The sequence below is a fragment of the Brassica oleracea genome, chromosome C5 (genome assembly GCF_000695525.1).
Source record: "Brassica oleracea var. oleracea cultivar TO1000 chromosome C5, BOL, whole genome shotgun sequence".
NCBI lineage: Eukaryota > Viridiplantae > Streptophyta > Magnoliopsida > Brassicales > Brassicaceae > Brassica > Brassica oleracea.
In genome coordinates this window covers 26,612,930-26,638,881 of record NC_027752.1, presented here as the reverse complement: position 1 = coordinate 26,638,881, position 25,952 = coordinate 26,612,930, and the positions used below count along the sequence as shown (strand labels likewise).

Sequence of the window (25,952 nt, the reverse complement as noted above, 5' to 3'; positions counted from 1 at the left end):
TGTCATACTTTTATCTAATCCGATATTCTCCATTATGATGGTTAATATCGAAAGTGCACTTTCTCTACCTGACCGATTGAATGCGGATTTAATGACGTCAGATGACCAATCAAAAATCGGGAAAAATCATTATTCCATTTCCAAATCGGGAGTAATCGAATCTGTTATTTTCTCTCTCTCATATCACCCGCGGGTTTCTTCGGCGTTCTCTGCTTCCTCGCTATCATCGCATTGAGCTAACTCGGTTTCGACGCTTGGATGCTGAATCATTGAGATGTTGATTTCGTTTTACAGGGTATGTATCTTAAAGCTAATGTTTAGAATCCTTCATCCACCATAGACGATCGATTTACAGAGATTCCGATTTACAAGATTCATAGTTGTAATTGGACTGGACTAATCGAGGACCAGAAAGTATGAATAGTCTGTCTATTAGGGAATTGGATAATCAACAACTGTATAAGAAAAGATAGAACATCGGGAATCAAGAATGCTGATAACTCTGAGATAACGATTGAAACGAATTGGAGAGGAGAAAACAGCTAGAGCTGGGAAACGTTGGGCAAAGTTGGGCAAAGTTGGTTACTGACAAAATTGTGTAAGAAGGTATAACTTAGTGATTTGGTTTAACTTTTTTTTGTATTGCAGATGTGTCTTTGTTCTACAAACATACACTTTGATTATGATGGAGATTATTCTAAGTGTGGAGATGATTATGAATGGATTCCAACCGATGCTCGTGTGTATGCTATATCCTTTAGGACATCATCATTAGATGAAATCACTTATTCGTTGTTGTAGAAGATGATATGCAGGAAGATGGGAATAGACCTGTTTACGAAGAGACTGAATTTGGGTTACATTCCATTGGTAGTGGAATCTAAGAGGCAATCATATATTTTGGATGATGAAGATGTGTTTGTTTACCTAACATCGGTGGATAAAGAACAAAGAAGAAGTATTTTGCATGTAGAGGACATCCAAGAAATAGTTCAAATAGCCGAGTAACTATCAAGAGTTGAGAAAGAAAGCTCATGTAGTAGGAACTATGGTGAGCGTGAGAGGGGATATGGAGAAGAAGAGAATGTGGGCACTGATTTGGAACATAAGGAACACAATGAACAGCCTCACAAGAAACACAAGAGGAGTAGGTTGTAAACCTTTCACTTTCAGTTTTAATGTTTTTACTGTGTGGGGACGTTGAAAAGTGAAATTTGTATTTTTTGTTTGTACAACTAAATGAAACTTTTTTTCTTTATTGGTATAATTTTTTTGTTTACTTGATATGAGTGAGATTTGTATTTTGTGTTTGTACAAGTAAATGAACATCTCCACAAGAAACATTGTGTTCAGAGCTAATTATGATTTAATCAGAATTAATAAATTTCCCATCTCTTTATTTAGTAGTAATCATATATGAAATACATTGTGTTCTTATAGGTTTTTCGCTAATATTCACCTTGTCACATTTGAAAATTTACTATGACCTCGAATCAATTTTATGTTTACATAATCATATTATAAATGAATCTAGGAAACATAATATAATTGATATAACCATGAAATCAGTCATTCAAGTAGAGTAAAACTAATATAAATGGAAAAACAAATAAAAGTACAACTTTGATGTTTTATGCAAAACTGCAAACTTGGTGAAACTTCTATCATGAAAATCGAAGGATAAATTTTTCCGCCCACTAGTTTTTTTGAATTTGTAATTTTCCCGCATACCCCAAAATCGTTTAAGCGAAGTATTAAAACTCTTTTTTCGGGTTTTCTTCATTTTCATCTTCCCCTTTCTCTCTCTTCCCCATTTATCTCTCAACTTTCTTTCTCTCCCAAGAAATAATGTCCGATTCATCGTCTTCCACGACCAGTGGTGGGATACACGTAAGAACTCCGGGAATACCTATTAAGTGTTGGTGCGGGGAGTGCATCAAGGAGCTCATCTCCAAAACCAATCACAATCCATATCGCCGGTATTATCGGTGTCGCTATGCGGCACAAAGGAATGTACGGTCGTGTAGCTTTAGTTATTGAAGGCTTTTTAACTGAAGTTGTACCTTTATATTTTTTGAACAGTTGTTCGTTTAATTTTTTTGAACATAATGTTGTAGCTTGGGAATGACAATCACATCTTCAAATGGGTTGATGAAGCTTTCACTGATGAGATACAACAATTGGACTACCAAGTTCGAATGCTAGAAGAAGAAGTTCAAGTACTCAAAGAAACAATAACGAGTGGTCCCAAAATAATGAAAGGAGGTTGTCTTATTCTGGGTCTCGGTGTCGTTGTAGTTGTAGGAATTTTGATGTACAAGCAATTCCTAAAGCTATGACGAAGTTAAAATTTCTTTTTTTTCTAAGTTTTTCTTATGTTTCCCCTAAGTTATGCGAAGTTGAACGATTATGAAGTTTGATCTATTGAAAAATTTTCTCAAATTTTTACGATGTTGGACATTTGAGAAAGTGAAACTAACACAAAATTTGACCTGTTTATACGAACAAGAACTTCAAGTTTCTGTTTTTTTCTAAGCTTCACGTATGTTTCGCCTATGTTATGCGAAGTTGAACGATTATGAAGTTTGATCTATTGAAAAATTTTCTCAAATTTTTACGATGTTGGACATTTGAGAAAGTGAAACTAACACAAGTTTGTCTAATTTTAACAAAGTTGGAAAATTGAAAAAGTTAAAAACATAAAGTTTCACCAACATTTAACATAGGAGTTTCAACACACGTTAGTAATTTTACAGCAAACTAAAAGGTTTAAGACAAGTACGGAGATGGAGAACAATGAGAACAACCAGATTTACAAAGGCCCTATAGCTCCATGTCTCTGAACATAAGGGTCACTGCGTAGTAGAGACTGCCTGAACTCCTCAACCTCCGGAAAAAGCGGATTGAACCTAAAGTCAGATAATCCACCCTCGGTCTCAAGCCATAGTTCATCAGGACCAAAATAACCTGCATGCATAAATGAGTTTAGTATACGTTTTACTCAACAATCACATTTAAAACTAAACATATAAACTACACTTACTGAAAAAAACTCCAGACCCTCCATATCTTAAGGACCACAATCACCTGTCCATGACCTCTCATGTTTTCAAGACCATCCCGGAAGGCATAAGCATGATCGTCAGTTGCCACACACTTTATCTGACTCTCACTATGATGAATAAAACAAGGTGTGTCAATTACACTAATGTATAAATTCTGGAGCATTGATCATATGTTACTTTCTACTTACATGTTGTCCCTTACGTAAAACACCATCTTTGGCCTTGCAGGGTCATCGAAATGGGATTCCATGTTGAAGACCACTCCCATTGTATCTATCAGACAGGTTTTTCCGCTTCTGTTACTTACATCTAAATATCTGAAATATATTTTAATTTTGGTAGTTAGCATTCATACCTATGGGATAGTTTCGGTCCATGTGGTTCATGTGAGGGATTTCATGGATGTTCTTGAAGTCCATATAATTTGAAGTCCATGTAAAGCCGATTGTTCAGAGGATCGATGATGTGGACTTGCGTATGGAGCGTAGCATTTAGTGTGAACCGGGATTTTGTTGCCTAGAAACCTGGATAGGCACGGTGAACATCTACCCAAAGGATTTCCACCCGTTTTCCCTCTTGCTTCTCTATGCCTCTAAACCTATCTTCATATCCTCCACAGATGGTCATCTCCATCTTGGTTCCCTGCATAGATAAAGTTCAAGGATCAAGTTTTTATTTTTCATTGTTGCATGATATTAGAAACTTGAGAGATGATGATTTAACACTTACATCTTCATCTGCTAGGATATAAGTCCAGTGTGGTCCGCTGCCGGTAACATAGGAATAGAAATGGTAGATCATGTGTATTTTGACTCTGAAACGCCAAGACGTGATCTCCTCGTTATAAGAAACTTCAGAAAGCCTATTGTAGTGTGTTATATTGTTTTGTTGAGAGATGATGAATCTTTTCTTTGCGAATTTGCAGTTAAATGTACATGGAGTTAATGATGGATCTAACAGTCCCTCCGCAGTGAAGGAGATGATTTAACTTAATGCGGTGGAGTAACTAAATGCAAATGTAATGATGATTGTACACGGTTTAGTGTTGTGGAGTTTAAATGAAAATGTAATGATGATTGTAGACGGTTTAATGTTGCGGAGTTTCAATGCAAGTGTAATGATGATCATAGGCGACTGTTGGAGTGAGAGAGAAGTTGCGTCTTCTGAACTCGTGTCAAAATGGAAGACTTGGATGATCTAAATTACTAAATATTATAATTTTTATTGGGGTAATACATCATTAAATAACATGAATTAAAGTTACTAAATATTATAATTTTCATTTATTATCTACGACACTGCTTTTTCCTATCATTTCTTGGAAAATATAACAATAAAATATCTAAATTTCTTAAACTTTGACATAGTTTCATATATTTAGACAATCTAAATCAGTTATTTCACTTACTTATACAAAAGTTATATTTTTTTAACAATTAAAATTATACAAAGTTTTAAATCCAATGCATGCGACTGTTGCCATGAGAAGTCGTGTAGAAGAAGTCGTGTTTTCTGGAGCGTATATCAAATCACTCTTAACTGGAAGAGTTACAACTTGTAGTTGGGGTAATAAATCATTAAATAGCAGAAATTAAAATTACTAAATATTAGCATTTTCATTTATTATCTCCGATAATGCTTCTTGCTATCATTTCTTGCAAAATATAACCATATAATATCTAAATTTCATAAAATTTTACATAGTTTCTTACATTTAGACTATCTAAATCGTTAAAAAAATTCTTAGTTTCATGATTTTAGACAACTCTAAATCAGTTATTTCATTTGCTTATACAAAGTTATATATTTTTATCCATTAAAGTTATACAAAGTTTCAAATCCAAAAGTATCAAATCCAAGGCATGCGACTGTTGCAGTGACAAGTCGTGTCTTCTGAACTCGTGTCTTCTCGAGGCGTCTACTTGTAGATGGGCCAGAGGATCATTATCACCTTCTCCAAATAAATTTAACGGGAATACTCTCAATTTACTTCATAAAACGAATATCTCTCCATTTACTTGATTAAACGAATATCTCTCCATGGCGAACTTCAACTTGGCTTCTCTCTCTCCTTCCATAATTCAAAAGATTCTATCCAAGGTTGCAACAACCAGTATCCGGGACTTTGGTTGTGCAAGAGTTGCTTTCCCCGGGTTAACGCAGTTGGCAGAGAAGATTACTTTTACAAATCTGCCGATCTCATTTTCTTGAATGACTGGCTAGATCAGGTCAATGATGTTAGAATATTCAGGCTTAAGTGCTACCAACTGGGTAATCCAGAGGCCATCTACTTGCGAGGTATGTATGAATACTTCATCCTCCATTTACTTGATGAAGGAAGGGAAAAAAATCATCTTGCTGGTGAGAGAGGATGCTTATTGGCCAAATATGTATATGGTATGATGAACTTAGCATTTAGCGTTGATCATAGAGGATTGGTTCACAGCTATCCTGATTTTACTCTTGAATATGTTGATCGGATGTATCACATGATCACTAGTTGGGCGCTCTCTGGCCATTGAGGTTACGGTAAACCTGAGATGTTTATGTCTCTATTGGAAAGAATAGATCCCAACGTCTGCTATGATTGCTGGTGCAGCGCAATAATATAACCAGTGTTTGTAGTCTCCATAGATGGATCAAGAACACGCTGGAAATGCGATCGGTGTTTCTGGCAATGTGCAGCTTGGGTCTTTTGCAATGAAATTCACTTGACTGCTCGTGACTGGCCAATTGGAGATTAGTTATCTGTTTATGAGTTATGACATGCAATTTTTATCTACTTTTGTTAAGTTTATGTAAAATACCTTTCCTAATGTAATCTCTGTAAAATACATTTCCTAATCTAATGTCTCTACTTTTTCTCTATAAAATTATCGTTATTTATTTAACTTCAATAAAAGAACATATTGCCAATGTAAAAGATACAATAGAAGAACATATTGCCAATGTGTTTCAAAAAAATAAATTTCAATGTTAAAGATACAATCAAAATTAGTTGAACTTTTACTAAGTTTTACAGTTACGAAAAGTGCGACTTAGTTGAAGTTTTATTAAGTTACACAGTAACACAAATGTTTACTGTTACACAGTAACACAAATGTTTACTGTTACACCAACTCTTACTGAAGTTATGGAGAAACAGATCCGAATTTTATGGGTCGGGTCTGGATGGTCCGCACCAATGCTCTTGGTTGAGTTATAATCAAGCATGTCCTTTTGGTTTCGTGGTCTTTTGCTTATTTTTCGGATGTAATAAAATTTTATTTAATTAATTCTTAGGGCAGGACTACTCGAGAATTTTTTTATCAGGCACAAAGGTACTGGAGCAATTGATTCAAACAGAGGGGATGAGACAAAATCCATCGAACACCGATGTTGTCAGCGGTTGTGAAGCCCTTACCATCGCTGTTTCGCCTCCCTCCCCTATCGTCTTCTTCTCTCTCGCTCTACTTACGCGTCTCTCCCTTATCCTCCTCTTACTTTCACTCCCAATCTCCTCATCCGCGCCGCAGCTACAGTCGCCATGCGTTTCTCGGTGACCATCACCTCTCCTGCTCCATGCCTAACAAGCCTCTTCGTGTGGCCGTCCCCCTCAGCGGCGGCGTCGATAGCAGCGTCGCCCTCCGCCTCCTCCACGCCGCTGGACACTCCTGTACAGCTTTCTATCAATGTCTCTCTCTGCCTACAACAGGGGGGGTGTTTGTGTGATGTTTGTTTTTTATGTTCTGTAGGAAGGCTTTGAGAATTTCTGGAACCAGTGTCCCTGGGAAGATGATTTGAAATATGCAAAGCATGTTTGTGAGCAGGTATGACTGTAAAGATTAATGCTTTTTTTATACTTAGTAATGAAAGGAAGATGTTTTACTGCTTCTAGTGGTGTGCTATTTAATTTTTCTAGGTTGATGTACCTTTGAAGGTTGTGCATTTAACAGATGAGTACTGGGAAAGAGTTGTAAGTTCTTTCTTCAAATGCTTCTCTTTAGTGTGCGTGCGTTGGGTTTCTGATTGGGTTTCATCAGGTTTCCGACATTATAGAGGAGTACCGTTGTGGACGCACACCTAATCCGGATGTTCTATGCAACACTAGAATTAAGTTTGGTAACCTCTTCTGCTTACTCGTTTGTAAAACAGATTGCTTCTTTCAGTTCAAGTATTTTGATTGATCAGCTATAGAATGACTTTGTATTGTTCAGGTGCATTCATGGATGCAATCAGTGGAATGGAGTATGAGTACATTGCTTCAGTTCATTATGCTAAAGTTGTCCATCCTCCTGCTGATCAAACTGATTCATCATCTGTTCTGGAACTATCACAAGACATGGTACCTGTGTTTAAAATGGCGCATGGCGCTCCATGGCGATGAGGTGTGTGCCTTGCGCCTTGCGCCAAGGCGCACCGAGGCGCTCGCCTTGAAGACTAGTTGAAAGTTAACGTTAACTATGTCTTATTGTCTTGTTATGTAACAAGCACGAGTATTGGTGTTACTTGGTGTTACATAAAGAAGTTATAATAAGAAGAAGAACCTATGAGACTAGAGAAGAGTAGATAATACTCTAACCTTAAGCAAAACACAGTTAGATCTATGTTTTGGTGAGTATTTTTAATGTTTGGTTTTAACTTTTATAAAGAGGAAGTTAGGGTTTTGAGGAGTATTTTTGACGTTTGGTTTGGTTTTAAGATTGGTTAATTAGTTAGAGTAGGGTTTAGTTTCTACTTGGTTTAGTGCCGGTTAACTTACAGTCTCCAAGGCGCGCCTTTGCATCGCCTTTAAGCCACTGCCTTATGGGCAAAGCGCACCTAGGCGAGCGCCTTGGGGAAACTAGGCTCGCCTCAGGGTTCCATGGCGGTGGAGCCATCGCCACAGTGCGCCTTGCGCCTTGGTGCAAAAGGCGATCGCCATTTTAAACACAGCATGGTACCAAAGCATGTGTTGTTTTTTGCTGTGCTAGAGAGAATGTCCCTTTTTGGTTTTGATATTTGCATTGTAACCTAGTGTTGCAGGCTTACTACTTATGCTTCTTAAGGTACATTGCTTTGTTTAATCTCATTATTATTATTTTTCTGCTTTTTTCAGGTGAAAGATCAAACCTACTTCCTCTCACATCTATGTCAAACTCAGCTTAAGCGACTGCTATTCCCACTTGGCTGCGTCAAGAAGGTAGTTCTATGTTTGCAAAATTGTGAGAGGTTTTAGTACACTTGCCTCTGTTTCATTACGAAACATAAAATGAAAAAAAAAAGAGAGCATTTTGTTTGTTTTCTGATGTCCAGGAAGAAGTTCGCAAACTTGCCACAGAATTTGATTTGCCAAACAAAGACAGAAAGGATTCACAAGGAATATGTTTCCTTGGGAAGGTACCACTTTCTAGTTTGTTCATCTAGTTTATGATAGTAGACGCTTAGTATAACTCTGTAACATATGATGAGTATGGTTTGCTGTAATAGATAAAGTTCAGTGATTTTGTCGGAAGACACATAGGAGAGATGAAAGGGATTATACTGGAAGCTGAAACTGGAGATTTTCTCGGTAACCATCGGGGGTTTTGGTTTTACACAATTGGACAATGCCAAGGCTTGCGTTTACCCGGTGGACCCTGGTATGTTGTTGAGAAGGACACCAAGAACAATGTTGTGTTTGTCTCAAGAAACTACTACTCAATCGACAAGAGAAGGCGGGTTTTCCGTGTTGGCTCTTTAAGATGGCTTAGCGGGAAACCTCCAGGCAATGTTAACCAGCTCCGTTGCAAGGTATGGTTCGATTGCTTTCTACAGACGATGGCTACTTGGCACTGAATAAGTTGAGTTTATATAGGTCCGGCATGGGCCTGGCTTCTACAGCTGCAGCTTTGAAATGGAAGGAGATGTTGCGGTTGTGCATCTAGATGAAGACGACCAAGGTCTAGCTGCTGGACAGTTTGCAGCCTTCTATGAAGGAACCACTTGCATTGGCTCAGGCGTGATCTTGGAGTCATGGGACGGTCAGTGTTTCCCTGTCTGTGCAAAAGCCCTTGAACTCGCAGCTATGGAAGACAAAACCAAACTTGGGAAACCTGTTAAAATCAAGACGATGCCAGTTACAACTATCTGCTGAGGCTGAGCCAGGAGAAACCAGTGCAGAAGCAAATGGTGTAGTAGTAGTAGTGGTCTGAAGAAGCTACTTGAAGAGTTGGAAAGACTCAAGAAGCATATGTTGCTAGAGGTCAAGAAACATTGATCAGGGGATAACTAATAGTATTTTAAGAAAAAAACATACCTATCGATATGATAAGATTAGCATACATAATCTATGCTATTTTATTCTTGTTTCTGTTTAAAAGATTACATGCGCACATGTCTCCATGTGTTTGTCAACTAAGAGAGAGAGAGAGAGAAACGCTTAAAGGGCTAAAAATAACGCTTGAAAAACGCTCTTGCATCCAAAAAAAATACAATGAATGATGTTCTTTAATTTTCATTTCTATAATTCTCCAAAAGGAATCCGAGTAAAAAAGGAAAAAAAAAAGATTGTGTTCTTCTCCAACAATCTTTATCTTCTTCTGTTACTTTGTGTTTCCTTTGCTCTGTTTCAGACATGGCGATTCCTGCGGCTCTTGTCTTTGTCCCTGTTGGTGTCCTCTTCTTGGTCTCAGGCCTCATCGTCAATCTCATTCAGGTCATACCCATTTTTGTTTAACCTTGTCTTTATTCATGGAAGAGAAATGACTAAAACATTTTGTCTTCTTTAATGGTTTTTTTGTTTGTTTCCAGCTTTTGTTCTTCATCATTGTTCGTCCATTCTCCAAAAGCTTATATAGAAGAATCAACAAAAACGTTGTGGAGTTACTTTGGTTGCAGCTTATATGGCTGATTGATTGGTGGGCTTGTATAAAGGTTTGTGATTTCTATTGAATCTTTTTTAGTGTTCAGTCTGATATGTGATATTGTGTTGTTGCTGCAGGTTAATTTATACGCTGACGCAGAGACTCTACAGTTACTTGGTAAGGGATGAACTAAGAGTTTACGTGACATAAGTCTTTAAGTATTCGAAACTAATGATTCTTGTTCTTGATATAACGTTACCAGGGAAAGAACATGCACTTGTTTTATCTAACCATAGAAGTGACATTGATTGGCTTATTGGATGGGTCATGGCTCAGGTCTTTGTCTGAAACAAGATTTCTTTAAATTTGGGGGATAATCTTTTGTTTTTTCTGATTGAATACTATTTGATGAAATTTAACAGCGTGCAGGTTGTCTTGGAAGCTCTCTAGCCATCATGAAAAAAGAAGCCAAATACCTTCCAGTGAGTTTTTTTTCTTAATCTTCTTGTTTTTAGTGTACTGTGTATCACTGCAAGTCTTTCAACAGATCATAGGTTGGTCAATGTGGTTTTCGGATTACATTTTCTTGGAAAGAAGCTGGGATAAAGATGAGAAGACCCTCACGGTCAGTTTTGCTCTGTGAGCTTAGATTTGACTCTGCTTTATGATGTTCTTGAAACATGTCGTTGTTATTACTTCTTGCAGGCAGGTTTTAAACGGTTTGAGGACTTTCCTATGACATTCTGGTTGGCTCTTTTTGTTGAAGGAACTCGTTTCACTCAAGAGAAGCTTGAAGCTGCTCAAGAATACGCCTCTATCAGAAGCTTACCATCTCCTCGAAATGTCTTGATTCCTCGTACAAAGGTGAGTTTCACTTGCTTCTTCAGGTTATTGTTAGGTTGGACTTACATAAGATATGCAAAAACCAGGGATTTGTGTCGGCGGTGTCTCACATAAGGTCATTTGTCCCTGCGGTTTATGATTGTACCTTAACCGTTCGTAACAATCAGCCTAAACCAACTCTGCTTAGGATGTTCAGTGGACAATCATCTGAGGTTACAACAGATAATAATGCGTCTTTTCTTTTCATTCACATAAACAAAATGTTTGAGAACTTATCAGAAACTTTTTGTTTCTTCTTTCTTGAAGTTGAATTTGCAGCTAAGACGTCACAAGATGAGTGACTTGCCAGAAACTGATGATGGTATTGCTCAATGGTGCCAAGATCTATTTATCACCAAGGTTCACAAACAAACTTTTTGAATTAAAATAAAACTTCATTTGTCTCTACATTTTGCTTACTTTTAATAATCAGGATGCTCAACTTGAGACATACTTCACAAAAGATGTGTTCAGCGACTTGGATGTTCACCAAATCAACCGGCCAATCAAACCACTGATCGTAAGAAACATGACCAATCTTACTGCTAAATGCTATTATATTGACTTCTCTCATGAAACATGTTGTTATTGTTGGAAACAGGTGGTGATAGTTTGGGTATGTCTTCTTATGTACGGTGGTTTCAAGCTGCTTCAATGGCTCTCTATGGTGGCCTCTTGGGAGATCATGTGCTTGTTTGTGGTCATCTTGGTGATTGCAACAATAACAATGCAAGTACTTATTCAATCTTCTGAGTCACACCGTTCAACTCCTGCAAAGAGACCTCTACAAGAACAGCTTATTTCTGCATAGGAGAGAAATTTCTGTTCAAGCCAGTGTGTTCATTTGCTCATGTTTAATATCTGTATCAATATAACCAAAATTACTATTTGTTTATGATTAGTCTTATATATATTCAATATATATATTACATGAATTGTTTTTATTTTTATAGAATATCAACCATTTTATATGTTTTCATTAAATCTTTTCTCCTCACAGTAGCATTGTCATTTTAAAATATGTGACTAAAATCTCGAGTGAATTGGTTAAAAATCCATAAAGAACTATGAAATTAAAAAAATACCCAAAACAGTAAAAAATTAAGATTTAATGTAGTGTCAGGAAATATAAAATTACTTTGAAGCCCTTTACGAAAACTGTGCTCTAGTTTGGTGTCGTAGGTTCTTAGTTAGCGATTTATTAAAAATTTGTTAACGATTTTTTTTTAGAGAAAACGTAAAACACTTTTTTCTTCCCGATGAATTTCTTCACTCCTTATTCTTCTTATTCGTTCTAATCTTTTCCAGATTCAAAGTAAAGCTCCATCTTTACTTGAATCACTCAACAACAATCCAATATGAATCTTCTGTTAATTATCTGATTGCTCAGATCTCTCTCACCTGAAGACAAAAAAGTTGGGAAATGCAAAAGGAGTGAACAGTGGTGTGTTAATCAAAACTTTGTCGATTCTCTTTGGTATGGACGAGTCTTGTTCCGTTGCCGGAGCAACAATGCGGACCACATACAACCACCACTGCTACCACCCACCAAACTTAAGGGAGATTAATAACGATCATGATTGCCATTGTACGGTAAAGTAGTGATTTCTGTAATATTTTCAGATTGAAACTTTTGATTTGAACACTTCTGAAAGCGCGTTAAAAATGTGTATCATTATTGTTGACTGAGTGGAAGATGATTAGAACAGGAGAGGCCATCTACTAAGGTTCATGTTGCTCCTCGTGTATGACCTTCTCTTGGTTATCTCTTTGGAGGATCAAATGCTGCTGATTCTCAAAGAACGAAATTGTTTTTCTGGCTATTAAAATTGTTAGCCATGTTTTAGTAAACAAAAAAATTGTTAGCCGTATAACAATTGATATTTTTGCTACTAAATATGTTAAGATTTCCTTGGATAAACAAGACGACAAATTATTCAACCATCTCATTTGACTAATCTCATTAATTATTATATCTCATATTAGCATTTAAACCAATTATATGCAACATTTTATTTCCTTCGTTGTATTCGATCAACATTGATGTTTATATGTGCGAACTATGAATATTAATGTTGGCTGGACAATAATTATTTAAGCTAATTGTTCACTAGTACAATCATACATAACTTTACTCTGAATGATATATCTCTTTATAAAATATCATTAACTTCATTCGTTCAAAACTTCAAATAGCTGGTAAAGATGAATTAAATACTAACTAACATTTAATGTGCTCAGATAAGTTAGAATATAACCTACTAACTTATACACTTATCTCTTTATAAAACAGCTTAGCTATCAATTGTTTAAATTAGCCGATAGACATGTAATTAAATACCAGCCAACTTATATATTTTCCTGAGTATGTCATAGTATGGCCCCTGCTAACATTCATATTTATTGTGTAGTGCAGCCCGTCAAATTTACATGACCCTGAATAAAGAGAGAAATAAAATATCAAAATAATTAGCATTATAAAGAAAACATAATAACATGTAATTTTTTTATGTATAAGCTAACTATATAACTAGCATGTAAGTTGGTAAATATATTGCTAACATGTAATCAATAAAATGGAAAAACTTGCAAGAGCAAATCCTTCAACCAAGGTAAGATCACCAACATGGCAATAACAATGACCACCACCAAATCATAGAGCCTAAAGTATCACCCATAAACACAAAGGAGTACCTTTGATTGGAACCAGTGAGAAACGAAAGCAACCCACGGATCTGACGGCTAGACCCCAGCAAGGCGAGAACCCCAACGGCGCACTGCTGCCAAGACACAACCACTCTAAAGCCCAAAGCACTAACGCTGTTGCTTAACCTCCTTCTCTAGATCTGAGATTTAGAAACTAGATCTGCCTTTAGAAGAAATCATAACTAAAAGCTAGAGAAATCATAAAACCTAGATAGAAACTAAAAACAAAACGACAGATGAACAAATCAGACTGCGGCATGGCTGTGGGAGCCCGGTCTGACTCTGAGGTGAAAAGCCAGCGGCTTAACCTAGTAAGAGGATTTCCTGGACAGAAAAGGTGAAAAAGAACAGAAGATAAGAAAGCAGCTTGGATTTCTTTCGTGAATGATAGATTGGGTCATCAGAAAAAAAGAAAACTAAAAGAAAAGGAATATTACTTTCGTATAGCTATTACAGAGCTGGTGTACGACTTAGTAATAAGGGCAGAAATGTCACGAAAGTTTCGAAAATAATAACTAATATAGCAGATAGGTATATTGCTAATTAGTAGATAATCCTGGTGTGTACAGTGCAATTACTCTAAAATCTTTGCATGTACTTGCTGTAATTAGGAAGGAGCTGTTTTGCTCTTTTTTAATACTATTTAGTTTCATACCTTAAAAAGACAAAGTTTAAACAACAAATCAAAAAAAAAACTAAATCAATTTAAAAAAAAATCACCGGTAGATAAACATAAAGAGCTCAAAAGAATATATAAATAGAACCCGTCACAGATTGAGATACTACCATCCAACAAACTAGTTTTTATACTAATTTTCAAGGCGTAAGCATTACTGAGCATCATTGAGTAGTTGTTGCAGTCAAGGAGAACATGACGAACTAAAGAGGACTGTGATCTCTTCTTATCGCTTTCACACTATTTTGAAAGTGAGAATAATGCAATGGATACAAGATAGCATCATGAGCATGAAAGAAGGAGGCCATAAAGATGACACACTTACGTCGCATATTTACCATCAATATGGAAGATTCAAAATTAGGGCCAAATTGTTAAAACATAAGCTCGGATCCTTGAAGCTGGCTCTTCTTTTATCTATAGTAGCGGCTTGAGAAGAACTTAGATTTTGGGGATCTGTCTCTATAAGATAAATTTTCACCAATCCTAACCTATGATAGCCTAACAGTGACCATTAACTTATTAAACAAAAGGGTAGGGGGGGGGAACAACCTGCTACCGAACCGTCGAGGAGGTTAAGCAAATAAACAAAACATAAAAACCGTCGCTCCACAAGGATCCGGAACTTACGACCGTCGCTCCACCAGGAACCAACAACTAAAAAACTCGGATCATAATCCATATAAAAACCCGAGTAGACAAACTCAACTCGTCGAAAATCACCGGATCTGCTCGTCAGCTACCAAATCTGACCCAAGCAGAATTAAACTCAACTCACCATGACCACAAAATACATACAAATAATACGAGAGGATAACATAGAGGAGCAAAAGACAAGAGAAGAATGGAGAAAAAGAAACGGCTGGTTCCCAGCGACCGGGGGTAGGAGGCGGTGGCCTCCATAGATAGAAGAGAGACTACGGTTTCCAACTAAGTTACAGTTAATGAAATAGAAGACGACGTGGAGCGTTTTTCGTTTCGTAATGGAATCATAATTAGCTACAATCAATGAAATCAACTTAGTTGCAATCAAGGAAATTGACTAGAGATAGAAGAAGAGCGGTTTCCGTTTGGTAATGGAATCATAATTAGCTACAATCAATGAAAATATTGTAGTATAGTTTTAACCACTAACTAAATACTGCAAGTACACAATAGTAAGCTGTAATACTTAAAGATACAATCCACCAAAACAAAAGTTATATTATAACTTTTCGAGGGTAGAGTTAAGCTAGAACCAAAAAGGGTTTTGTTGTGTTATCTAATTGTAGAGAGAATGTAAAGACTACGTAACAACTGGATTAAAATTGCTAGGTTTTCAGGCAATTCACAAGAAGCACAAATTGACAGATGATTCTCAATAAGGAATGAATTAAGAAACGTTCTAGAAATCAAATATCTTAATTAGACTAGCTTACTTCTAGTACTAAACCTTATGTATTAGAATCCTAAAGACTAACTTCTGTTGAATTTCAGAATCTAAACATACAATAAGAACAAGTTTGATAGGTTCATGAAACTCCCTAACATCAACTTCCACATGCTAAGAATATTTCGCTCATTCTAGGTTCATTCAAACATTTAATCGAACAATTTTGATGTGTTAAACATCTTAATATCATGAACTAGGTGATCAATTCAATTGAGCGTTAAGAACAACTTAGATGAAGAAACCAATAGATAATTCCCCATTCTAACAAATCATAATCATCAATCCATGAATTCTCTTAAACCCTAAATCTAACTAGACATTTACTTAAACATAAAGATTGAAGCGCATGAAATCACTAAAGTAGCAATAGAAATCAATAAAAAGAGGTTCAGAAAGCTTCTCTATAAACATAGTAGGAATCGTCTCTCCAAAACTCTTAGGTTGTCTAAACATGCTACTTAGAAACATAACATAAATAGTAGTCTCCAAAATGACTAAAAATAGGGTTTTTTATGCCTTAGGTCATTATTGCTAAAAAAACTGAATTGGACCGTTAATTGTTTTTTCAACCGGTCGCATGAAAGTGATTTGGATTGGTTTCTCTGACTGGTTGAAACCCTACGAACCTTCAATCAGGTCTGGAAAATGCTGTCTGGACAGGTTGCTCTGTCAGGTTGGAAATATGCAAACCTTCAACCAGGTATGTGAAGTGGTGTATATGACTGATTGTACTGGCCAGTTGATTGGCTCTCGACACCAACAATGGTTTCTTGTATTTTTAGCTCTATTCTCATTCTTTTCTGCCTATATTCCAAAGTTATACCTGAAATATTTCTAAAACACTAAAACCACCGAAATCAACTCAAAAACTCGATAAAAGACTCAAATTATAATTTAAAACAATGTTTAAACCCCCTTAAAAACAAGATATATCAATACTCTATTTCTATCATTTGTCCATGTAATTCCATTCGGGAAACCAATTTGTCAAGGGCGTAACAGTTGTGGCAGAGAACTTAACCAATTTAAACCGTATTTAGATATAACAAATAAAAAGTCGAAACAAATATTGAAGCGTTGTTAGCTTTCATTGTTTGTGCGTTTGATTTCACATTCATATATCTTGAAAAACAAAACATTACGAAAATATTTTGGAGGGAAAATACGATTTTACGGTTTTGGTGGAAAACATAAGTTAACAATTTCAGAGGGAAAATACGAATTTATGGTTTTGGTAGAAAACATGATTTTACATTTATGGTGGAAAAATACAATTTTACAGTTTTGACAGAAAATATGATTTTGCGGTTTTGGTGGAAAAACTCATTCTTACAGTTTAAACGGAAAACATGATTTTCCAATTAAAAAATATTATTTCATAATTACAGTAACTTATTTAATTAACTTTTATATTTGTATTGAAGAATTTTAGATCTTTTGGATTTTGAAATGCAAATGTTACATCCAAACTCTATTTTTTTATCTTAAATATCTAGAAATTATTGATTTTGCATCCAGATCAAACGTCTAAAAGTTGATGCAATTGTTTCCAAACGAACATCTGAATATTTTCATCCAAATATGTTGTTTTGATAAAAAAAAAAGAGAAATTTATTAGGATAGCCATTTTTAGTTTATTTTCACAAAAATAGTTTTCAATGAAATTTTATTAAAGGATAAAAATACATTTATACCCTAAGGTTAACTAATCTAGACTCAGGGTTTAGAGTTAAGCGGTGGAGTTTTGAGGATATGGCTTTAAATTTTAAAAAATAAATATTAAAATTTTCAAAATAAAAAAAACTATTTTGTCATTTTTTTCTTTAAATGTTATTTTTGTGACAAAAACTTAAAAAAATTATTCGAGAGAATTGCCTAAAAAAATGAACATAAATTTAGTAGGATTTATAAAATACTTATTTCTCCAACCAAAAATTCTCATGTCTGAATCAGCCCGCGTTTTTCGAAGAATCCTGCACTCATGGGCATATGGACGTAGACCCATCGGGCAGGAATAATCAGGTCCGGTCTCGGAGAGGTTGGCAGGGCGTTTCCATCCTCTTGAGCAATACATGATTTATCTGATGGCAGCTATAGGTGCTTCCGGGAGGCTATCTAGAAAAGATTCAGGTGGTTTAAGACTGAAGAGCGGCTATGAGGATATGTTTTCATACCAAAATATGTTTCGGTAGAAAAATAAATGCCTATAACATATGTTAGCACTTGCAACTTAAAGTGAGCAAGTCATTCTCTAATCTTATTTTTAACCGTAAATAAAAATTTGTAGATAACATATTAATATATCTGTAACTTGATTAGGTTACATATCAATATGTTATATACCCTCAACATTTCAATGGCTCTTCATGGTGAAGATCACCTGTTTCTTTGTCTTTTTATTGGTGATTGCAACTTTACCAATGCGATTTCTGATTCAATCCTCCCAATGAAAGGGCCTCCCAAAAAAAAACTCTATTAGAAGTCTCTCCTTCAAACAGACTTCACGTCGCCTCTTTTTCTTGGAACAATGAATAAACCCACATGTGTATTATGTATTTAGCACACATTTGATCACACATGAAGACACAACAGAAGATGTTAGCTGTTACATTCAAAGCAATCTCATTTCCGGAACTTCCGAGCGTACACTCACCGAGCTCCCCATATGTCTTCCAAGACAATTTAAACAATCATATATCTTCTCAGACTCTGGTCTCGATTTATCACTAACGATGAACTCAAAGTAAACTCCATTAACCTTAATAGAACTGTAACCTGGAGTCTTCTTCTCTACGCCTCTCTCATTCATCATCCTCCTCGCTTTCTTTGCATCTTCCCACATATTAGCCTCCCCATACATTTTATCCAACAACACATAGATTCCACTATCACCAGGATCAAGTTCTAAAAGCTTCTTAGCCGCTTTCTCTCCCATTACAACATCACGATGCATCTTGCAACCAAAAAATAAAGCTCCCCAAACCGCAGCATCTGCCTCCATTGGCATAGTTTCCATGAGCTTCTCTGCTTCTTCTAGTAGCCCAGCTTTTCCTAGAAGGTCTACCATAACAGAGTAGTGTTTCAATTGAGGATTTAAGTTGAACCTGGACTTCATCTGAGAGAAATAATCCCGGCCGGCTTGGATCATTCCTGCGTGGCAACAAGCTGATAATAAACCTATGAAAGTTATCTCATCTGGGGCTATCCCTGCATAAATCATTTCATTAAAGTATGATATAGCAGTGGATGCATCTCCGTGAAGAGCCAAGCCACCGATAATAGATGTGTACGTAAGTGAGTTTCTTGTTTTCATCCCATGGAAAACACTGCGAGCTTCTGAGATGTTACCACATTTGGCATACATGTCGATCAACGAAGTCCCTAGCGCAACATTGAGACTGAGATTATGTTTCTCGATGTATCGATGGATCCAAACCCCTACATCAAGAGCACCAAGCTGAGAACACGCAGAGAGACAATGAATCATGGTGATTTCATCAGGCTTTGTGCTGCTAGTCTGCATCTCTTGGAACAAGGCCAAAGCATCTTGAGCACGCTTGGCATGGACTGATCCACCGATCATAGCATTCCACAACACAACATCTTTCTCGTCCATCTTATCGAAAAGCTTCCTAGCAACATCAAGCAAACCACTTCTAGCATACCCTGAAATCATCGTAGTCCAGGACACAATCGTTCTCTTCTCCATTCTATCAAATATCATCCTTGCCTCGTGAACATCTCCGCATTTTGAGAACATATCAATAAGAGTATTAGCAAGAGGAACAGTCATTCTAACTCCATTATCTATTATGTATCCATAAAACTCTCTCCCAAGCTTCAAACTTCCCAGCATAGCACACGATGAAACTAACGCGATCATCGTCACATAATCAGCGTCAATTCCTTCAGACTCCATCATCTTATAAACCTCTATCGCCTTCTCAGCCTGACCCATCTTCTTATACCCATTAATCAACGAGTTCCAAGAAACCAAATCTCTCACGGGACTTTCATCGAACGCCTTCCGCGCATTCTCCATCTCACCGAAACAAGCAAACATATGAATTGAAGCGTTATGCACATGAGAGACCAACTCCAATCCCAACTTGAAAACATGCCCAAGAATCATAAGACCTAATCTACTTAACTCGAGGTCAGCGCAAACCTTGAACAAAACAGGGTACGTGAAATGATCGGGTCGTGACTCGCCACCGTCTCTAAGCATCTCCTTGTACATCAAAATCGCGTCTTTAGGGTTCGGGCTCCCGGAGAATCCTTTGATCGTTACGTTCCATGAGAATGCGTTAGGGTTGTCGACTCCTCTCAGAAGCTTCACGCAGTAATCGAGGTTGCGAGATTTGGATAAGGTGCAGAAGTTGATTAGTTGGCTTGACTCGAACGGGTCCAGAATCAAGGCGGTGATTGTCATCTGAGCTTGAATCTGCTTCAAGTGGGGCAAGGATTCGCATTTTTGGAGTAATGAGAGAAAACGGTTGTGGGGAACGAGACCGTGTGTGGGGTTATGGTTGATGGGTTTGTCTTTGTGATGAGGAAGGGAACGAGTTCGACGATGAGAGTGAGAGTACAAGGCGCGGTTTAGTTTGGGTATCAGAGGGAGAAGAAGCTTGGATTTGCTCACGTTCGAAATGTTCATTTGAATGTCGTCGGCGAAGTCGTCAGGAGAGAGTATCATCTTCTTCTCTCCTCAGAGAGAACATATAATTGGGCTTTAGGCCCAATGAGCTAGGGCTTTATTAGATATATGATTTCCTTTTGGGTAGTTTTATTACAAGTTGCAAATGTTAATACAAAAGCATATTAATCTCTTGACCAAAAAAGCATATTAATCTATTTTAGAGAATACTATTCTTAGTTTTCTCAGATCAGAGATCATTTATGTACCAAATACGCAAAATTCAAAGGCGGATAACTAGCACGCAATGCCAAGAAGTAACCGTCTTTCGTCGTTCACATGTACGCAGATCTCCCGGTTTAATTCACAGAGTAAGTATGAGTATGTATAAGTTGATGACTAAAAAAAAGGGAATCTCATTCTTTCTTTTCTTTTATTTTTGGAATCAAAAGTATATTGATTCATTTAATTTATTATATTAAATATTTGGTTACTTCAACTTGTATTGTAAGATATGGATTTATTTCAAAACTATTTTTATTAGTATTTCCAATAAAACCAAGCTTGTAAACATGGTTAGTTGATCTCTATTTACAGACTAGAAAATTTTCTTTTTACACGAGCTAGTCACATGTTTTTTGCATGATGCATGAATTTTAATTATATGCACATGATCCTATTATTGATTTGCTCCAAACACAGTAGGAACATCTCAAGCCATATGCTTAGAGAAATATATGTTTGGTAGATGGTTCTTGAACCTTTGTATCAACTTTTAGTAGATGTGGATGGATGTGGCTAGATAACGCGTGTCAGACACAGCTTAGGGGGATAAGAAATTAAAGTCGAAAAAAACGCTACGCTGAGCAATGGAAAGTATGTTGCATCATTCGACATGACAGAAATTTGAGACGGACTGCAAACGCTTAATAACAATGCTAGTAGAACCTCATCCATGGAAAAAATTTTCTATAGAGTTGGGGAAGATACAAGAAGTGAAGAAAAGATTTCAGGATCTGCTATACTCCTCAGAGACATAATGGAACTACAAGATTTCTTAACTTGAATCATTTGATCTTTTCATATGACTTTTTTATTTTGTTAATTGTTTATTCCGGTTTTATTATCCATACCACCTCAGGCTTGAGTAATATAATGACATTTTGACAGAAACAAACGTCCTTCGTCGTTCACATGGATGCGGAGTTACCGATCTGGTTTACAGAGTCAATATAAGTCTGTAAATGTTTGCTGTCAAAAAAAAAAAAAAAAAAATTCTCAGTACGAACAATAATCAACATTATACACAATCTAGTGTTCTAAGAAATATAATCAATCATATTACAAACATACGACAGAACAAACGAAATTTATCGTTATATCTTCTATAATAAACTCTAGAGTTTCACCTCGGTTGTGTATTGAATCCATGAATGCTTTCATTTGGATTCGCCATGTGATTTTGAATGGTTTGACATCTTTGAAAAAATTAATGTTTTCAAGAGCCATTGGTAAGGTTCAAAAAGCGAGTATGTTTTTTGAAGGAAATTCTGTATATATTAATTGAGAAGCATTGCAATATTTTTTGGTAGCCACGTGTTATCATTAGGATGATTCTTAGAATCCTTAGAAAAATAGGTTGGTCCATCTAAAAACATATATTATACTTTTATTAAACTAATTATCAAATTGATCAGTAGTATACAAAATAATATTTTCCATTTTTTTTCTAAAAAAAGGCTACGGAATTACCTAATATGATTATATATATGATTAATGATTATGAATAATAAAGATTTGATAACAAATTTGGAATCCTCCCTCTTTTTTTAATTTTATATTATTAAAAGAAATTAAACAGTCATATTAACCATATAATAAAAATTTTGATTTTTTCTTATAAGCTATATTTTAAATTTTGTAAAACAACTATAAATTATTATAAATGTTAAGAGTCTCATATTAAAAAAAATTGTGATCAATGGTTTAACTTTTTCTGTTATAGCAAGATAAAAATGATCATAAAATCATATGAATATGAAATCTCATTTAATATACATTCATATTATATATCTATTTTAATTTCGTTTAAAATAGTCTGGTGAGAGACTGTCAATCCTCATGTTTACAGCCTGTCATGTGTTGGTAAACGATTTCTGACCGCAATCCAGGTTAGGAATGAGTGCTTTGGTTGTGAACCATACCACTTTATGCCATATAGCTCCTCCAATAGTTTATTATGCAGAAAGTCCCACGTACCAGAATCCGAGAAGAAGCTCGCATGAGGTGAGTTTCCAAATCTCCATTTGTACTGATCACCAGTTTCTGACTAAACTGATACTAGTGGGAGTTAGCCTAAGTAATAACACAATCTCTACATGGTCTTTTGTAGACTTTTTAATCAAAAAAAGAAAAGATTTAGCAACATAGTGAAGTTACGCAACGTATATGGGATAACAGAGGAACATAAGAGAGAAAGTATTGGACTGTTTCAGAGAAATAAATAATAAGTTCTGGTAGATAGTGGTTTGTGAAAGTTATAATATAGGAACATAGTGGGAAAATTACGTTGCTTGCATTCTTTGGGAAAGTATGGGGGGCGGTGAGGCGCTTTCGGAAATTTTAGGAGCCATGGTTTCAGGAATTTGAAATTACCAATGTATCTTGGTCGACCGTGGTAATTGTTCTGTTTGAACCTATTTCACTATCAAACCATTTATAAGTAACATTTTACTGCCTTCGTCTGTGTGTGTGTGTTTTAGGTGTTTTTTCTTAATTTCGCTATAAAATGTTATCATAATTTCTGTCAAAATTTTAAAATTATTATAAAAAACTTTTCCACATACTTTTTTTTTATCTTTAAATATACTATTGATAAGGCATGAAGACAAAACTAGTCCTGGAAATTTAAAGGCCCAATTCAAATAAAATAAACTATTTATTTAATTTATTTTTAAAAAGTTTAAGACGATTTTTTTTTAAAAATGTATAGTTTATTAATTTGAAAGAAAATTAAAATTATGATTTTTAACAAATAAATATGCATTTATTTTTGTTTATTATTAAATTTATTCTCATTATTTTAAAATAACATAAAATATTTAATTTTTATTATTATCTTATAAACTAAATTTATTTTATTCTATTTTATATTGAACATTTTATATATTATTATTAATATACATGTATATATATATATATATAAATGATTCTTTTAGAAAAGGAACCTCACAAAGTGGGATCCATTACAATGTTTCGAGAAACTATTTCAGGCTCCACTCTGCATGCAGATCAAGCATCTTATATATTCTCAAAGTTGTTGGGAAACTTGTAGATCTTATATATGTTTTAATTTGATTAAAAAGTTGTAGATGAATATTTTGGATGATTCAAGTAGCAGCTTTTGATTTGACTAAAACATATATACTATTAAATAAGTTTGATAATATATAGAATTTCTTTTAAATTATAAAATAATTATCCATTAAGGAAACAACGATTGTAACCGCTCTAACATTAGTTCGAATGTGAAAAAAGACTTTGCAAATAATAGTATAGAAGAAAATCATCCTAAAAATTTACTTAAAAAATTATTGCACCTATTCATTTTTAGTCCAACCTGTTACATATAACTAAATGTGATAACTAACCCCTATTATAATAATAAAATAATATCATTTAACATTTAAATAAGGGATAATTAGGAAAATACTTTATTTAGGATTTAAAATTTGAAAAATGCACTGTTTATATTGTTTTTTGAAAACTACACTATTTTATATATGATAAGACATTTTTGCCCTGATTTAAATTAAAATTACATTTGTTTGTTACTTTAAATTATGTATGTAGGTTAAGGTCACACTTTAATTTCCTAATCGAATTGTGTGTTGTGGTTCTGAAAATTATTTTGATTAGGTGTTTAATTCATAAGAAACTATGTAAGATTTGCCAATGGTTGTATTGTACATTTTTCGGATTGCTTAGTTATGAAAGATTCATGTTATAAATCCAGGAGGTGGCAACACAAATGCAGAAAAGGATCTCTACGTAGTATTAATTCTTTGTTTGACAAAAAAACAAAAGATGCAGAAGGGAATGACGAGAAAAGAAACTAGCTGATTCTAAGGACTCCGCGTAAATTGACTTCCGACTGATGAACTTTTGAGATTTTTAATTTTCATGCGATTGAATGTTATCTTTTTGTCCAACATCATGGGATATATATGTTTACTTAGAAAGATTTATAAACCTTTCAATCCTAATTTTGGAGACATGTGAGATGACCATCTAAGGTGGGAATTCATTTGTTTCTGAGGATGTGAATACACATTATTCCCCAGTCAGTGCTGCTCACAACCGATAACAAGCACTTCACGTACTACTATACCACATATATAGTAGAAAAATAAGCTTAACGCTGTTGATGTTTACCTTGTTGGTAGGAAGCTTAGCTTCTGATATCCGCTTTTCTCTCACTTTGGGCGTAGACTCTCTTTATTAAGATTGCTAAAGTTTGATGTGTTTATTCTTACTTGTAATAGATCTCTAACTTATATATGAGACGAATCTAAATACCTATACCAGTCTTATGTATTATATTTGTACATTACGATCACGAAATATTCCGATCTATCACAAGTGAACGTAATAAACGTAATTTGTTAGTTAGGTAATCTTGTCTTTTTTTTGGTCAAAGGTAATTTAGTCTTTTAGTTTAGAAATAGATGTAGTTTTCAAAAGAATTAAAAAGCAGTGTAGTTTTCAAAATAAAATCTCTTATTAGAGTATTTTTCCAAATTTTCCCTTTAAATAAACCCATATCGTGATTATACATACATTTGATATAAACGGTTCTTTGCTATATCTCGACGTGAATCATTTTTTGTTAACATTTGATATCAAATTTACTATCATATATGAAACTGAGATGTCATATTATCGAAATGATCTCTACATTCTGAGGTCAGATATTCAAACTATGATAAAATTCAGATAATGAATACATACTGATTTGGATGTCTCGAAGTTTAGATGTTTGCTGAGGAAATAGCTATAGAACCATCATCATTAATGGCCTACCTTTACATGTAGAAATTTGATCAACCGAAATCAATTGAATTTCATATATGTAATCATCCTCATCAGAGCATCAACTTCTTTACAGAGATGCATTATTATCCTGTTTCATTTATAAAATCATTTGTTCTGGAAGGCACATGAGTCCAAACGCTATGTTGAATGTGCGAATACATTATTTTCTATATCATCTTATTCACATTTGTATGATTATTCAAAACCTAACCATATAACAAAATCCTTAATTCAATATATAATTATTTTCTATATCATCTTATTCACATCTGTATAATTATTCAAAATCAAAACATAATTGCATCCTTAAACCAAACTTTATATAAGATATCCTAAATTCACGTGATTGACACTCAACAAATACGATTTTATACTATCTAACATATTTAGATTTAAACGAGAATTTTGAGTGTATTATAACCAACCTGAATATTTTTAAGTTTTTTCCTTAATATTTATTGGACTGTGATAGTATTTTCTAATAATGTTAAGATATTATGATGATTTATATACTATTTCATTTGATTTAACTTATTTTTCAAAAAATATATATTATTAAAGATACTAAAATATAAGCACTTATTTATATATGGTTTCAAAGATATTTTTAAAAATAAGGTTACTAAAATATTTATCAACTATATATATAGATTTAAAC

The 25,952-nt window shown here is 34.8% G+C and overlaps 3 protein-coding genes, 1 long non-coding RNA gene and 1 pseudogene across 4 annotated transcripts; 3 read left to right on the top strand and 2 right to left on the bottom strand.

Moving 5' to 3' along the window:
• Nucleotides 1-1,848: 1,848 nt before the first annotated feature.
• On the top strand, nt 1,849-2,339 carry LOC106344883 (uncharacterized protein At4g04775-like). The gene is made up of 2 exons (XM_013784180.1): nt 1,849-2,013; nt 2,118-2,339. Exons 1-2 carry the CDS (start codon nt 1,849-1,851, stop codon nt 2,337-2,339), a joined length of 387 nt encoding a protein of 128 aa, XP_013639634.1.
• A 3,992-nt stretch (nt 2,340-6,331) lies between these two features.
• LOC106295840 lies at nt 6,332-9,384 on the top strand (annotated as a pseudogene).
• Nucleotides 9,385-9,482: 98 nt separating this feature from the next.
• On the top strand, nt 9,483-11,650 carry LOC106295839 (1-acyl-sn-glycerol-3-phosphate acyltransferase 3). The gene is made up of 11 exons (XM_013731833.1): nt 9,483-9,720; nt 9,816-9,938; nt 10,006-10,045; nt 10,131-10,204; nt 10,291-10,350; nt 10,416-10,493; nt 10,574-10,732; nt 10,798-10,923; nt 11,018-11,110; nt 11,184-11,270; nt 11,352-11,650. The coding sequence occupies exons 1-11, from the start codon at nt 9,640-9,642 to the stop codon at nt 11,559-11,561; spliced, it is 1,131 nt and encodes a 376-aa protein (XP_013587287.1). The 5' UTR covers nt 9,483-9,639; the 3' UTR covers nt 11,562-11,650.
• Nucleotides 11,651-13,111: 1,461 nt separating this feature from the next.
• On the bottom strand, nt 13,112-13,901 carry LOC106293689. Its single transcript, XR_001260595.1, has 2 exons — nt 13,445-13,901; nt 13,112-13,186 (listed from the first exon to the last, which is right to left on the bottom strand). It is a non-coding gene; the product is annotated as an uncharacterized LOC106293689 (long non-coding RNA).
• Nucleotides 13,902-17,997: 4,096 nt separating this feature from the next.
• On the bottom strand, nt 17,998-20,260 carry LOC106344882 (pentatricopeptide repeat-containing protein At2g22410, mitochondrial). The gene has a single exon (XM_013784179.1). It carries the CDS (start codon nt 20,258-20,260, stop codon nt 18,176-18,178), a length of 2,085 nt encoding a protein of 694 aa, XP_013639633.1. The 3' UTR covers nt 17,998-18,175.
• Nucleotides 20,261-25,952: the final 5,692 nt, after the last annotated feature.